Source organism: Lycorma delicatula, chromosome 1 (genome assembly GCF_047948215.1).
Source record: "Lycorma delicatula isolate Av1 chromosome 1, ASM4794821v1, whole genome shotgun sequence".
NCBI lineage: Eukaryota > Metazoa > Arthropoda > Insecta > Hemiptera > Fulgoridae > Lycorma > Lycorma delicatula.
In genome coordinates this window covers 357,990,995-358,008,356 of record NC_134455.1, presented here as the reverse complement: position 1 = coordinate 358,008,356, position 17,362 = coordinate 357,990,995, and the positions used below count along the sequence as shown (strand labels likewise).

General features: G+C 34.0%; 1 protein-coding gene across 1 annotated transcript in view; it reads left to right on the top strand.

The window, feature by feature from the left end:
* Window positions 1–4,426: 4,426 nt before the first annotated feature.
* Window positions 4,427–17,362, top strand: part of LOC142317920 (uncharacterized) — a 29,573-nt gene continuing 16,637 nt past the window's right edge. Inside the window, exon 1 of the mRNA XM_075354459.1 lies at window positions 4,427–5,191. Coding sequence (XP_075210574.1) covers window positions 4,427–5,191 — 765 coding nt within the window. The remainder of the gene's footprint in view (window positions 5,192–17,362) is intronic.

Genomic DNA, 17,362 nt, shown 5'->3' with positions numbered 1-17,362 from the left:
CTAAACACCAACCTACAAGCGGTCGCCGTTAGAATGAAGCGACCGCTTAAGATCACTGTGTGCAACATATACTTACCGAATTACGATTGGAATAAGGATGACATAGAAAGACTAATTTCCGAGCTTCCCCCACCTGTTTTACTGGTGGGTTATTTTAACGCTCATAATTCTCTCTGGGGATCGGATCGAGTAGATCCCCGTGGAAGAGAACTGGAAGGGTTCCTGATGAATTCTGAACTTATTATTTTAAATGACGGATCAGGAACCTTTTTCAATGCCAGAGATGGATCGACGTCCTGTATAGATCTTGCACTTATAAGCGGATCGATAGCACCGAGGTACAGCTTCCATATTATAGACGATCTGCATGGAAGCGATCATTTCCCGGTGCAAATTGTATCTGATGTTACTAGAACAATATATCCCATCCCTAAAAGATGGTTATTTGAAAAGGCAGACTGGACGAGCTTCACAGCTAGAACGATGCTCCCAGAAACAACTGGAGTTATCGGAGACGATGTCGACGCCATAACAAATGCAATAATTGAGTCGGCATCGAGATATATTCCCAAAACATCTGGGAAACTTACAAAGAAACCCGTTCAATGGTGGAACGATGAAATAAGTGAAGCTATAAAAAGAAAGAAAAGGGCGTATAATGCCTTTAAGAAGCGTCCTAGTATAGAAAATCTTGTTGCCTTTAAGAAATACAGGGCGTATGCAAAACGTGTTATGATAGATTCGAAAAAACGATCCTGGCAGCAATACGTGTCATCCATCGACAAAACTACTACTGCATCAGATGTTTGGAGGAAAGTGAAGGCGATTTGTGGGCGTAATGATTTTGCTCCCATAACTAGCCTTCAAGATGAAGATGAAATAAAAGATACTCCATATGAAATTGCAGAGCTGTTATCCAATCATTTCGAAAAGGCCTGCAAAACGGCCAACTACGAGGAAGGTTTTCGAACCAAAAAAGAAGAACACGAAGGTCTACTAAATTTTGGAACTGAGTATAATTACTCATATAATGTACCATTTAAAATGGAAGAATTCGCGAAGGCGTTGGAAAAATCAGGTAACACAGCTGCTGGTCCGGATGAAATCCACTACAATATGATCAGGCAGCTGAATACCACTGCAAAGTGTAGATTATTAGAACTTTATAATAAAATATGGCGAGATGGAACGTACCCGCAGCAGTGGAAAAAAGCTCATGTTGTTCCAGTACCAAAGAAAAATAAAAATTTAACAGACCCCAATAGCTACCGTCCTATTTCTTTGACGTGTGCTATGGGGAAAATATTGGAAAAAATGATTAATAATCGACTCGTCAGGGTTTTGGAAAAAGAAAACCTGATATCACCGTATCAAGCAGGTTTTCGACAATACCATTCTACCACTGATCAAATGATCAGCTTAGAGGACATTATATATAACAGCTTTATTACAAGGAAACATTGTGTCGGAGTCTTCTTTGATCTTCAGAAGACTTTCGATATGACCTGGCGTCATGGTATAATGCTCCAGTTACATGAATGGGGCATTCGTGGCAATCTGCCTATACTGCTCAGCAACTACATGAATGGCCGCACCTTCCAAGTACGCGTCAAAAATGAATATTCATGTGAAAGAATATTGGAAAATGGCATACCGCAAGGTTCGCCGTTGAGCGGTACCTTGTTTACCATTGCCATTAATAAATTGATATTAGCCATTCCAGTAGAAATCAGCAAAAGCGTCTATGTTGATGATCTGGCAATCGTATATGCCAGCAACAAGACTGCTATGGTGAGGTACAAACTGCAACGAGCGATCAATGCTCTAAATGAAGTTGCAAGGAATACAGGATTCCAATTCTCACCAGAAAAAACGTGCTGTGTACACTTTTGTAGGAAGAGAATTCCTCATCAAAGTCCTGCTCTGACAATTGATGATAATCCAATACAATATAAAGACAGCGTAAGGTATTTAGGACTAGTATTGGATAAATCCCTTACATGGGGATTACATATACAGGACTTGAGTGATAGATGCAAAAGAGCCCTAAACATTATAAAATGTTTATCGAACTTAAATTGGGGCTCAGAAAAAGAGACATTATTGAGATTGTATAAAGCATTGGTTCAATCTAAACTAGACTACGGATGTATCGTATATTCATCCGCTAGAAAGTCGCACTTAAGAAAGTTAGACGTAGTTCATAATAGCGGAATAAGATACGCAACAGGTGCTTTCCGCACAAGTCCGGCGGCTAGTCTGATGTCTGAAGCCGGAATAATGCCACTACATTATAGAAGAGAGATCCTCTTGTTAAGATATGCAGCAAATATATGGGCATTCCCTGCTCATATAAATAATAAATTGTTTATGAATCATCCCATGGCTGCATTATACGAACGTCGTGCTACCTATTCCAGACCAGCCGGAATTAGGTATCACGAATTAAGAAGAAAATATGAAATTGCTATACCAGAGACACTAGCAATTTCTACTAGAAAAATACCGCCATGGCTCTTGCCAGCGGTAAATACAAGTTTGGATCTCTCTCAAGGAGAAATAAAAAAGAAACCAGCAGTGATCATCCAGCAGGAATTTTTAGCAACCGTCAGTAGTTACGAAGAACATATTAGAATTTATACTGACGGTTCTAAAACCGAACATGGGGTTGGATGCTCGATATATGTAAATGAAGAAGCCCATTCTTGGAGACTGCCAGATGTGGCCAGTGTCTACACGGCAGAGCTCACTGCAATTCAGCAAGCTCTTCGCTACACTGAACACTATTGCGAAGAGAGAGTGCTAATATGTTCCGACTCATTAAGTGCACTTGTTGCAATTCGGAACAAGAACATTAAGGATGTTCTAATTGCAAACATCCTGTCCATTTTATACGTTCTAAAACAACGAGGACAGCGATGCGTATTTGTATGGACTCCAGGGCATGCTGGTATTACAGGTAATGAAATCGCAGACGAAGCTGCCAGAAAGGCAACAGTCTGCGATGATTTGGATGCATTTCCTGTAAGAGTGGCAGATGTTAAAAACCGTCTAACAAACATAGTAAGAAACAAGTGGAACGCTGAATGGAGGAGTTTAAATACAAAATTAAACTCAGTTAAAACTTCTCCTTATAAATGGAAAAGCGACTTTAAGTTGACTCGCCGTGAACAAGTAGCGGTGACCAGACTTAGAATCGGTCACACGCGATTAACAAATTTATATTTGTTAACCGGCGAAGTGAGACCAATGTGCGGTGTTTGTAATAAAACACTGACAATCAAGCATCTAATAGAAGAGTGTACCATATATGAGGACCTCAGAAAGAGGTTCCGTCTTACAAATAATATTAGTGCTGATCTGGATAATGGAAATGAAGAAAATATAGTTGCATTTTTACACGCCAGTGGACTTCTTAAAAGTCTATAAAATGGAAGTTTAAAGCTGTGGTAAAAGATACTCTAAGCGGTAGTTTTATATATACATATAGAAGAAAGAAAGAAAGATATGGTATTGATAAGATTAATTATAATTATAATTTCATGGTCTTTTGAGAACCTATCTCAAATTTTAATATTGGGGCCCTTTACACCCCGTAAGTGTTTGTGATTGTTCTTGTCTTTTATGTTTTAGTGTTTATTGTGAATTTTGTGTTTTTAAATAAAATGTAAGGGCCCTTTACACCCTTACATATGACGATCCTGATGGAGATAATAATTCTTTATAGAATGTGACGAGGGCTAATGACCTTAGCAGTCGATGCCCGTAAAAATTCAGTTAAAAAAAAAAAATAATAAAAAAAAAATAATAATAATAATAATAATAAACAACGATATAATATAACAACGATAATATAACAACGATAATATAACAACAATAATATAACAACGATGTGAATAAATGTCGGGGCGGTAGGGTGTTGCGGGCTGACACCCTTCGGAGCCGTCGTGATGTTCAGTCTGGGGTGAGGAGTGTTGGAGCGAGTGGCGGCGCCTCACCTAATGGTACCACAAGGCCTGGAACGTCTTCTGTGGCTTCTGTTGTGGCTGAAGTTCAGTCACCCAGTGCTGTAGAACCCCGGGGTAGGAAGCGGTTTAAATGGACAGATGAACATAATGCCTTCCTTTACCGTACCTACCTAACTATAACAAAAATGGAATCGGACATGAAACCGTATAGTGTTCCGCTGCACCAAGCGATGGTTGAGAAGTTCCCTGAGCTACGATGTAAGTCTGTCCAAAACATCCTGGATCAGCGCAGATCCCTCTTTAAGTCTAATAGGGTTCCTGCGGATGTGGTGGCGTTAATCCGAGCTGATGTTTCTAGGGAGTTGGGGTTGTTGTCTAGCCCATCTTCAGATGAAAGTACTGTAGAAGAAACGATAAGAACCGACAATCCCCTCTCCGATCAATTTGCTGAGAAAGAGATGCTGTATGGTGGTATGGATCCGTCGGCCAGACAGCGTATACCAAGGCTGAGGGTTAATGGCGGAACGAGGAACATAGTGAGCCTTATTAATGAGATTCTTGAAGAAAAAGTAAGATTAGTACCCTCCATAACTGAGCTCCATGAGTTAGTGTACATCGGTGCGATTACGGCAGTCAAAGCGAATGGCCAGCGAATCGTCGCTTCTGCAATGCGTAAGAGTCCCCAGCGTCCACCTTGGGAGGAGAGACTGTGTAGGAAAGTCGATGAGCTGAGAAAAGAGATTGGTCGTTTGTCCAGTTTCTTAACATCTGCTAACCCCAGTGGAAGGATCCGATCGGCGGCGGAGTCGATAATCCGAACATATGAGAACCCGGAAAACACCACCGGCCATGAAGTCCTGGATTTGTTAAAGCAACGATTGATGGTATTGTCATGTCGGCTGCGGCGGTATCGGCAGAGTAACATGCGCCGGGAACAAGCTCACTTGTTCCGTACCAATCAAAAGGAGCTGTATAAGCAGTTGCAGGTTTCACCTCAGCAACAACCTCAGGCGAACGCGTCCCCTACTAGTGAGGAGGTCTTGGGTTATTGGGGCCCGCTTTGGTCGTGTTCCTCACAGCATAACAGTGGGGAAAGGTGGATTCGTGAGGAGCGAAAACGAGTTGATAGAGTCCAGACAATGGTAGATAATTTAATCACTCTAGAAGATGTACAGGAGGCAATTAGGAAAACCCATAATTGGAGAGCGCCTGGGATTGATGGAGTACATAACTTTTGGTACAAGCGCTTTTCTTCTGTTCACAGGCGACTTGAAGAATTTTACTCTGCCATCTTGCGAGATGCAAGTCTAATCCCGACTAGTGAAGTATAGGGATCTTGCAGAACAAGTCAGGGAGATTTGGGACCAGGAGAGCGTAACAGTGGTCCCGGTGGTTTTGGGCGCGATGGGAGAGATTCCGCATTCTCTGCATGGTTCATTAAGATCCGTTGGAGCACCAGCAAATCTGTTCCGACCAATGCAGAAGGCTGTGTTGCTGGATACATGCCGCTTGGTCCGTCGGTACATCACAAGCTCGCGCGATAAGATAACGCCTGTTCTTGAGGGGCCACCTGATCGTCATCAGATGGAGCTGCAGACGGGGGACAATGGCCGTTAACATCTGGCAGTTCATAAATTTTTATGTCTGGTATTTTGTCTTTCATTCATATATTTCACCCATAGTATTCAATAGTTCATGTTACCATATACAATGCATGTCAGAACAATAGTTATAACTCCTGCGCCTTGCCTTTGGGCCGGCCAGGATGCTTTTTACTGGGCTTGCCCAAGAGAATAATAATAATAATAATAATAATAATACTGACAGCAATTATTACCAACAAAATCTACGAGCACCTGCAAACCAACAAACCAACTCCTCCATTTGAAGCAGAAGGGATGTGCAAAAGCCGCGAGGTGGAGCAAAGAACATATAATCATAGCTACAGTAACCACGCAACAAGCCCGATACATTAAAAGAACTGTGTGGATGGCCAATACAGACTATAAAACGACATTCGATAGTGTGCCTGACGAAGATCTTAGAAACCTATCAAGTTGATGAAAAAACGATTAGGTTTACAATGAGTGCTTGGATCACGATACTAATTGCAAACAGTAAATACAAACATTGCATAAACTAAATACAAACAGGACCCATAAATTTAACTAGAGGAATATTTCAAGGGAACGCCCTGATCCCGCTCTAGTTCTGTGTGGTTATCAACCCGCTCTCAAGCATGCTAAAGGAGGCAAGTTACGGTTAAAATATAAAATCGCGAGCAGGGGATTACAAACTGGCACACCTATTCTATATGGACGATTTAAAGATTTATGGAAGGACTTAACATCAGTTGCAGTAACTGCTCAAACTTGTCGAAATGTTCAGCGAAGACATTAAAATGGACCTAGGAATAAGTAAAAACAAGATAAACGCCATTGTGAAGGGAAAGTTCCACCAAGCGCAAAATTACGACCCGCAGGCCCTGGGTAGCATAGAAGATATGAAAGAAGAGGACGTGTACAAGTACCTAGGATGCGATCAAATGATAAAATTGGAGCACAAAGCCATTATGGAAAAACTTAAGAAAACGTATGAAAAGAGATTACAATTAAGTTTAAAATCCGAACTTAATGGGGGAAATAAAGTGAAGGCAGTGAACACATATGCATTACCACGTAAGCATTAAGTATAATAAAGTACAGTGAAACAGAGTTAGACGAGTTGAACAGACTCACTAGAAAGATATTCTACCAAGAAGAGTCCTACCACATCCACTCGCCAAAAGAAAGATTCACGATCCCGAGAAAGGAAGGTGGAAGAGGAGTACTCGATATTAAAAATCTATGCTACGCTCAGAACGAAAACTTAAGGTATTACTTCCATAGCAGGCAACACCCCTTCTATCAAGCCATCGTAGCGGCAGACCAAAACTATACGCCATTAAACCTAGCCAACAGGACTATAAACGTAAAACACAAGAAAGAGAATAATGCAGATAAAATTCTAGATTGGGAAAGAAAAGAGCTGCATGGGAGATATAGGCACCGTCTAGAGCAGGAAGGAGTCGACAAAGCAGCTTCAAATAATTGGCTTGTGCATGGAAAATCACATTCTGAGAAGGAGGGGTTTATGTGTAGCATACAGGATCAAGTAGTAGTAATAAGAAATTATAAGAGAGTTATTCTTAAAGAAAATATCAACTACAAATGTAGGCTATGTATGCAACACAATGAAACAATAAACCACACTGGCTCTCCGATTCTAGGTCTGACGTAGTACACCAGGAGGCACAACAACGTGACAAAAATTATACACATAGAACTCTGCAATAGATACAAGTTAGTGTTTCAAAAAAGAACCTACTATACTAATGAGCCAGCCTCCTTTTTGGAGAACAACAACGCAAAAAGTTTCTGGAACCATAACATCAAAACTCATCAACTGTAATAAGCCAGAGTTAGTAGTAGTTGATAAAATGGAAAAAGTAACTACCTAATAGACGTAGCCATCCCATCAAGTAACAACATCAACACTAAATACAATGAGAAGCTGCAGAAATATACAGATATTGTTTTTGAAATTAAAGAAATATGGAATCAAAAAGAAGTTTATATAATCCCAATAATTATATCTGCGGAGGGAATAATACCATCTAATTTGCACAACAGTCTTGAAAAACTGAAGATCCAGTGGAAGACCCACACGCTAATGCAAAGAGAGTGATAATTGACACCTGCCATATTGCCTGGAAGGCACTTAGTAACAATACCAAGCCTTATCTCGTTGGTATAAATTACTCCGAGTTTAAGGAATGTCACCGGCAAAAGTAAAAGCTGTGAAAGTGTGGGATAATAATAATAATAATAAACGAAAATAACAAATAACTCACGATAATAATTAGAATGATAATGAAAATATCAAACAGTAATACTAATAAAAAATCTCAGTAATAACAAATAATAATAATAATAATAATCGTAATCACATGCACAATAATAAGTATAATAAAAATAACAGATTGATTACATACAAAACAAAGTTTAAAGTAATCGTCAGTATTTATTCACATTAATTTTCATTAATTAATGAAAACAAGAATTCAGTCACACTGACAAAAGTCAAAATCCATGTAATATTGCAAAAGATAAGACAAATATAATGTTTTTTCACTGCAAATATCTTTGTTGTTCATAAATGAAACTGCCCTTAGAGTTTATGAATGAAATTTAGTATATTACTTCTTTCATTTATAGTCTAACAGTAACTCACTGAACGACTTCTTATCTTGGTGTACTGGAATTACTTATGACTTCAGCTTAATTTACGTTGAACCTGAAATAGAAATTTCCTCCTTCACAGATCTCCTCGCAGAATATTCTAGCTTCAAACTCGCATTATAACTCCAATATCGTGGCGCTTTCTCGCAGACTCTCCTCGCAGACTCACATCTCGCAAAATTTACTGTTGACTGGTCTTCCCTATAGTATTTACTCCCATCCTCTTTACCTGCAGGACTAGACCCAACTCGAAGTGTGAGAATGTTGTCCACTCTCACGTTTTCCCTTGAATATCCAAATCTGAGTCTGGTAACTCTTCTCACGGGACAACATTTGTTTAAGTGTGTCAGTGGACTGTATTACAAAGGACGATTGTTAAACGGATATGATATCTTTACTGAAAGTTTCCTTTTAGCCCCTTTATGGGTTCCGTCCATTATTATATTTCTACTACTTTTGTGGTAATTGGTAGGAATCCGATCTTCGGGTTTGTTATATCAGTCTTCTTACAATGTGTAATTTGAATGACCAATGAGAATTAGAGTAATTACCTCACTTTTTTTAAATTTCTATACAGGGTCATTTCTCCCCATTTTTCTCTTAATCGTTTTTTTCTCATTTTTTAATGTAAAAAAATATTTTTTGAATACTTAAAATAAATATATTTATTTATTTAGGGTGATTCAATAATTATTATGAAATACAAATCTATTACAACTTTTTAAGTTTAATCTGTGGTGTAATTTATCATGAGGTTTAAATACTATGGACTAAGAATTAACTTTTTAAAATTACATCAGAATTAATTAAACAACATACAGTTTTATACGAAAAAGTTTTAGTTGTAATATCTTAAAATTTCCCGTGCCACTGAACCATTTATTTTAAGTTTCATTTAAGCCACAAAATTTCATACTCCCACCGTGCTCATCTATTCTAACTTAAGACAGACATTTGTAGAACTTAAATTGTTTTGCCAGTTAACCTAGAAAGTAAATTTATGGTTTAATATAGGTATAAAGGTATAAAGATTAATACCAGTATTGGGATTAAAAAAAATTATGTAACAAGTAAAAGTCCGTTTAAATATATACGTACCGAAATAGAACGAACTGTGTCGAGAAATAATCGATAATTTATTTCTGAAAGAAAAAATAAAAGTATTTACTTACCATAAAGTATTTTATACTTTTCGACTTTCCTTGTACAAAATATAACAAACCAAATAAATTACAACGAAATTGTAAACCGTACGGTAAAAGTCTCGCAGATATCATTTCTTCCGCTCAAAAAACAAACATTTCTGTAATATATATAAAACTGATTTTAACAAAATTATACTGATATCACAAAATGTAAGTATATTTCTATTATCAAAATTCATTTAGAATTTTGTTTAAAAAAAAATACATGTTAAATATATGTAACAGACAATTGATATACAATAATAGATAATAAACAATGTTTTAGCGTTCCGTATAATAAGCAAAAATGGAGAAATTTGTTACAAATCTCTTACCGGCCCAGTAAGAGTTTGTTTAATAAAACTAGTAAAATGGTATTCACGAATTGAAGATCCGTTATGGAGTATTGCACTTTTTACTTTTTAAGTACAACCCTCGATCTTTATCGCATCCGTGGACACACGTTTTATATTATTATTATTATTAAATGAACTTCTTTTTGTTTCTTCATCAAATAGTTCAAATAGTTCTAACAATAGAATAAAAAGTTTACCAATCGAATTTATTTCTGTTTTATGTACCAAATCTTTGTTGCCACATTTGCAACAAATGTGACAGCTTTCCTACTCTTCATGTTTTCTGTGTTTTATTACACCTTATAATTTCTTGTAAACTAATACTTTTATTTGTTTTTATGTAGTGATGGAAATAAAAAAAATTGTTTCGTGTTCAGTAATTTCATTTGCATAAGATCATTTACTATTAAAACAAGTTGTAATATATTTTCTTTTAAATTTTATAATTTCAAGTACATTATCAAGTGTTTGTACGAGATCATTCGTAAATTCAGAGATGCCTTTAAGTATTGCTACCTAGAGGCGCAATTCGTAAACCCACATTTTTGAGGAATACGTACTGTAACCTAGTGGCACGATTCGTTAACCCACCTTCTTGAGGAATAAAAGACATATTCGAGTCCCGCGGTTCATCAAATGTAAGAAAAAAAAGTTGTCTAACTAAATTCCAGGTAATTTTTGTAAGTATTCTTTATTACAAATCTAACTGATCTGCAATATAATTTTTTCATGCTTATTATTAAATTTTTTCTCCATTTTCATTTCATTTTTGGGTTAGGTCATATTCGTTGACTACGCCGTGCCCTCTACTTCAGCAGTCTGTTAGCGGCGAAGTTTTAACGAACGTCTTGATTTAATATTAAAATTTATATTTATTTTTATAAATTTTCTCTTATTCATGCTCATAAATAGAAAGTAAACAAATAAAACCTTTTATGATTAACTTTTATTTATATAGAGTGATTCACACGTAATGTTACGCAATTTGAGGAGGTGTTCAATTACCCATTGGGTTGGTCTAGTGGTTAACGCGTCTTCCCAAATCAGCTGATTTGGAAAGTCGGGAGTTACAGCGTTCAAGTCCTAGTAAAGCCAGTTATTTTTACACGGATTTGAATACTAGATCGTGGATACCGGTGTTCTTTGGTGGGGTTGGGTTTTAATTAACCACACATCTCAGGAATGGTCGAAGAATGTCGAGAATGTACAAGACTACACTCATTTACACTCATACATATCATCCTCATTCATCCTCTGAAGAATTATCGAAACGGTAGTTACCGGAGGCTAAACAGGAAAAGAGAGAGAGAGAGTGAGAGGAGGTGTTCTATTGGTAAAACATAGAAGAAAGTTCATATAAACATTTAAACAAGATTTCACCCTGATTTATGAATTTTAGGTAAAATTAAGCCAGATTGTAATTAATGGGCCCCAAATTAAGGGAGTATATTTACTGAATTTATATATAATCTGATCTGAAAAATTGTAAAAATAGGTTCAAAAATTTTTTTTTAATAATTTTGAGAAATCTGAGGTAAAATACAAAACACTGGGATCGAAAAACATTATTTTATGTTTTGCATAAAATAACTTTGTTAAATGGGTATTAAACGTAATAGTCATTTTGAACAAAATTTAAATAGAATTTGATTGTGAGTAATATTATATGAATAAAGTTCATACAAATTAAAATACAAAACTAACTCTATAATAATTATAATTTGTTTTAATTATGCTTTCATTCTTTAATTATACTTTAATAAATATAATATTTTAATATTTAATTCTTATGTTTTAATTTTTGCTAATTTTTTTTATAAAAGTTATTTTACTGTAATATTATCTATATTAAATATTCTTCGAAATGTTGGTTAAATAAATTTACAAGAGTATATGGTTATTTTAATAACTCGAATTTTATCAGAGACATAAGTTATTGTTTAATAAACTGAATAACCTGTCATATCTCATCCAAATATTTATTTTTGTAAAAATTCCTTATATATATATATATATTTACAAATAATACCCGTAAAATATAATATTTATTAAATGTTCTATTTACATTAAATTAAATTTAAACCAAGCATCTGTCAGCTATTGTTTTTTTTCGATGTTCAAAATACTTCTATATGGTAAAATTATTAATTTGAAATTAAATCCATTTCTGTAGTGGTTACCTATATAGTGCATCATGAATAAGAAACAAAATTTTAATTTTTTTTTGCTGGTCTTTGTTTCATTACAATTGAAAAATTCATCCGGAGATATTCTAGTTGAAATTGACCGAGGCAGATATGTGGTTTTCTTATAAGCCTCTTTGTCAAATAATTCTTGTTCAGTCACATTTCTCGTTTAGCGAAGTTTTAGGAATTTTCAATTTTTGTATTGAAGATATCAAGTCTTCTATTCTAACAAGTTTGAAGTTTTGTCTAAAAAGTCTACAAAGTTTTATTGTCTAATATGAAGGTGGTGTTATATTATATAAAATATAAGATAAGAATTTATTAAATTTCTCTGTTGCAGGAGAGGAGGAGTAATAAGGATACGGATAAATTTTTAGTAAAATTCTTTCATATTTTTAATGTGAGTGTTTTACAAATTAATTAGAATTCTATTTTTCTCGTAATTCTCCTCGTGTATGGCTTTACAATTTTTTTAACCAGGTATATGGATTGCGATTAAGTTTTGAATAATACTGTATTTTTTTTTTATTTTAAATTTTAATAGAAAGATTAAAATTCTACAATTCTTAATTATAATTACATGTAAAATTTCTTTAGCTATCTTTGATTTAGTATTTTTTTTTTACTCAAAAGTTTATTTTTCACCAAAGGCTTCGATATATAAATATTCAAATTAATCTATTTATTTGGATTAATCCAAATATATAATCGATATTTAATTTTGCTATAATCGATTAATTTGAAGCAAACAAAAAATTTTGTAGTCGAGATTTCTAAGATTCATATCCTAATAAAGGCAGTTACTTTTATATGGACTTGAATACTAGATTTGTGGATACCGGTGTTATTTGGTGGTTGCGTTTCAGTTAGTAAGAAAACTCAGGAACGGCCGACCTGAGACTGTAAAATTACACTGCTTTTACATTCATATATATCATCCTCTGAAGTAATACCTTACGGTGGTTCCGGAGGCTAAACAGAAAAATAAAAAAACCATTAGTATATGATAACCACCTTGATTATTATTTAAAGTGTACTTCTGATTTTGTTCTTGGGTTAAAATTAACTTTAATAGTTTCATATTAAATGTTTTATTTTTATTTATTTATTTTTTTCATTTAGGCTTCTTTCGCAGCTTTGCTACAAAATTTTAAGAATTATAATATCGCTAAAGAAAAGCAAAATATTTGTTGTGAGCCTTGATTTTCCGACCACATAAAATACTTCTAAATTATGTTAACAGTTTTTTCCGAGGATACGAAGTGCTCAACTTTCAAAATTGGATTATTTTTTTTTAAAGATATTACTCAGAATTTGCATAGAACTTAGAAGATAAGCAAAGGAAAGAATAAAATATTTACGCTTTACAAAGACGACTTTTAGATTTGTTACGATAAAATTTGAAAGATAATTTGTTAATTAAGAGAAGTACAGTTAATGAAAGAATGAATTACATTTATTATTTTAGTCGATATCTACAAATGCAGTTATCTCTCCATAATCATTTATCGTTTCAAACGAACACAAACAATTTAATTCTGGCCTACATGGCCTCTTTTACTTCCACCCTCCATTTTCCCCTAGTTAGCTTCAGCGCATCCATCGTGGTGTATCCGTATCAGAAATTTACGTGACCATTCTTCATTTCATATTCCGCTCACAAGTACGAATCAAACTAAATATCTCTGCTGCATCGTAGCTTCTAAATGTTGTCTCTCTATTGTATTAACTTATCACATCATTCCGTACGAATAATTTTTTGCAATAAATGGCAAAAATCCAAGAAATTTTGAAGAATATTTGGCACTTATATTCCGCAGTGCAGACTGGTACGGCAATGCACTCTTAACTATGCTTCTCCCTTTCTTCATGTCCTTACTGATATTCCTGCCTCACCTGTTGCTATTAAAGGCTTAAAATAACTGCTGCATTTTAATTCTACCCAGTATTAATCCACTTTATAACTCCTTTTACTTAAACAAAATAAAATTTAAATGTATTCTACCTTGAAAACTACTAGTAATTAGTTATGTTCTTCAGAAGTTAGGTTTATTAACAAGCACGCTTACCATAGGAAAATACCTGATTTTCATTCTTTAATTGATGTGCCCAGAAACACATCCTTTAAAGTATTCACTCTTCTAAAGTTCTACTTGTAATATTAAGTTTATATTCCAGATATCTTTTTACAGATATTTTATCGTCTCTTCCAAAACAAAGCCTGCAAAATAATATCTGATTACTTTACAATTTTAGCAACAACCAGTGAAAGAATGACTAACTGATTGGTATTTCTTACTCATATATATAAATATATATACAGAAGCTTATTGTCAAATCAGTATTCAATTCCTTAAAATTGGTTTTGAAGAGGTTTGGCTTCGTAAATTATTACGTATCCTGTGATTAAAAGTATAAATGATTTCAATATTTAACTGACTATTACGAATGTAATACGAGGTCTGTAAATAAAGTAGACTGGTGCAGAAAAACTTTTTATTTACAATTCAATTATACATGGCCTCTGTCACCTTCGAAATAGTTTCCTTGGGAAGCCACGAAACGCGTCAAACGGTTTTTCCACTCTTCATAGCAGTGTGGGCACTCAGAAACCGGAATATCCTTTACATAGTCGGTTACATTTTTTATGTTTTCTACTGTTTCAAAATCGCATCTTTTGCGGTGATTTTCAAAGTCGGAAACAAGATAAAGTCACAAGGACTCAAGTCAGGTGAACAAGGTGGTTGAGGAACTACAGGAATGTTTTATTTTTCCTAATGTCATTAATTGAGAGTGCAGTGTGACAAGGTGCATCGTCATGATGCAGCATCCAGTTATCTTTGATGGCTGGTCTCATGCTGGCAACTCTTTTCCGCAGTCTTTCAAGATTTTCTCGGTAAATACATTGATTTACAGTCTGTCCTGTAGAAAAAAGCTCCTTATGGACAATGCCATTACTGTTGAAAAAACAAATTAGCATGGTTTTGATTTTTGAATTTTTGGGATGTGGCGAGTTTGAAGTGTGCCACTCCTTGCTCTGGCGTTTTATTTCTGAGTCGTACTCATATATCGAAGATTCATCACCAGTAATAACATTTTTTTTAGAAAATCAAGGTCATTTTGAATTCTCCCTAGAAGATCGGGGCACACTTCCGCCCAGTTGTTTTTCTGTTCAACAGTGAGATTTTTTTGGACCAATTTTGCACAAACTTTTTTCATATCCAATTCGTTTGTCAAAGTTTGATGGACTGTAGTACGGTTCAAATTCAATTGTTCTGCGATCATTCTTACAGTTAATTTCCGGTAGTTCCGTATAAATATCTGATTCGCTCAATATTGTTGTCACTTTCTGACATTAACTGTCTTCCAGAGCGTGGATCGTCCGCAAAAGATTCCGGGCCATCTTAAAATGTTTTAAACCACCTAAAAACTTGGGCTCGTGACAAAGGGTCATCTCCATACGTCTTATCAATTTTGAAAAGATTTTAGTAGCATTGTCACAGAGTTTAACACGAAACTTGATTGCACAACGTTGCTCAAAATTAGTATCACTCACTTTTGTAATGTACAAAAAAAAACTCGTTTCACGAAAATTTTGTTTACGTCTACGTGAAGATAGACTAAAAATGTTTATACCTAATATAAATAAGCTGTTTATATAACCATATGTTTACTAGTAATTTTACAGTGTATTATTTTTATAAAACTGCTCATTTTATGCCCTCTGCTTATAGGCTAAATGAAAGGATCACTCGTTTTAAAATTATACTTTCGTTTTCTATGAAAGCAAATTTCATATATTTCTTAGAAAATACATAGGTTGTATAAAAACTTTTAAAATATTTCCTTTTCCAAAACAACATCTTTGGAAGGATATAACATATTTGTAGGATTTAGTTGTTAACTATATCCTCCTTCCAAATGTGCGATTTTAGTTAGCAACTAAGATAGAGGTTATGGGTTTATTTTAATCTTAATAGGAAAAAGTGTTTAATTTTAATAATAATTAACTTTCGGTTTTAAAAAATCGTATTTTTAATTCCTTTATTTAAAAATAAATTAAAAAGCAAATTTATTAGTGAAAAATAAATAGAGATTTGTGGTTAATATTTTTTTAAAGGAATTCCTCTGTGTGTAAGTGAATCAATACGTGGAGCGTTTGATAGAACTACAGTGGGGTTTATTAATTACGTACAACAGACAACCGTACACGTGTGGGAATTGAGTTTGGCGTTGCTCACCGGTAATAACTGGGTAACATGAAAAAATGTTAGTTATGGTTAAAAAAATTATTGCCAGTATTCAATATACTTAATATGTAGTACAATGATAATCTAATCTGTTTTATTTGATATAATAATAATTATTTCAGTTGTACGAAAAAACCTAATATATTATAAATAATATATGCTACTAAATGCTCTTCATTATAATATAATATAAGCAGCCTTAAAAAAAGAATGTTACACAGCGAGAAACATACTTTAACAGTTTCGTATGTCAAAGTTTTGTATTTACAAATCCAACGTTGCACTGCTATAGACACTCAATTCTTCAAAACTTTAAAATGTGTCATTATGTATATTCTTTGCCACAAAAAAATTCTTGATATATATTACTAGTAGATGTATAATAAACTTGGTTGTTTTGCTTTACTTATTTATATAATCTATATAAACAAAAAAATCCCTTAAACCAGTATCTGAAATTGCATACCTATCCGAAAATCAAATGGCTCTTGTTTAATTAAACAACGGATATCAAAATATATCTTAAGACAGTACTATAAATATATGACTAAAACTTTATGAAAACCTATATGAATTAAAATAGGTTGATATGTGTTTTAAATATTTAAGAAGAGCATCTGTGTTTACTGATTTTATAATAGTCCACTTCAGTAAAACAAAAACCTCTCAATTTGATAAAGAATGATTAAGAGCTGTATTATACAAACTATAATGTTCACCTCAGAACCGTAAATCCATAACATCACCTTCATCAATTCCAAAATATTTTTTACTAACTAAATAAACAAAAGTCTTTTTTTAATAATTTCAAAACTAATTTTAAGAATATAAATCCCAAATCTTTTCCAACATTAATTACTACAGTTATGTTGTGTATGAAAAGATATAATGTAATAATATACTATATATATATATAAGTAATTAAATGAAAAAAAAAAATAATTTAGGAATTGTATTTTACTTATCATTACTATTATTAATTTTTAATTTAATGTTACAAACCATATTTTGGTTTGGAAACAACTGAAAAACATTTTGCTAGATAATTGGAAATAGATTCTATTATTGATTTTACTTCTAATCTCTTACCCCATAAGACTAATTTAACGGTCTACATAATATCATAGAAAATTACAAC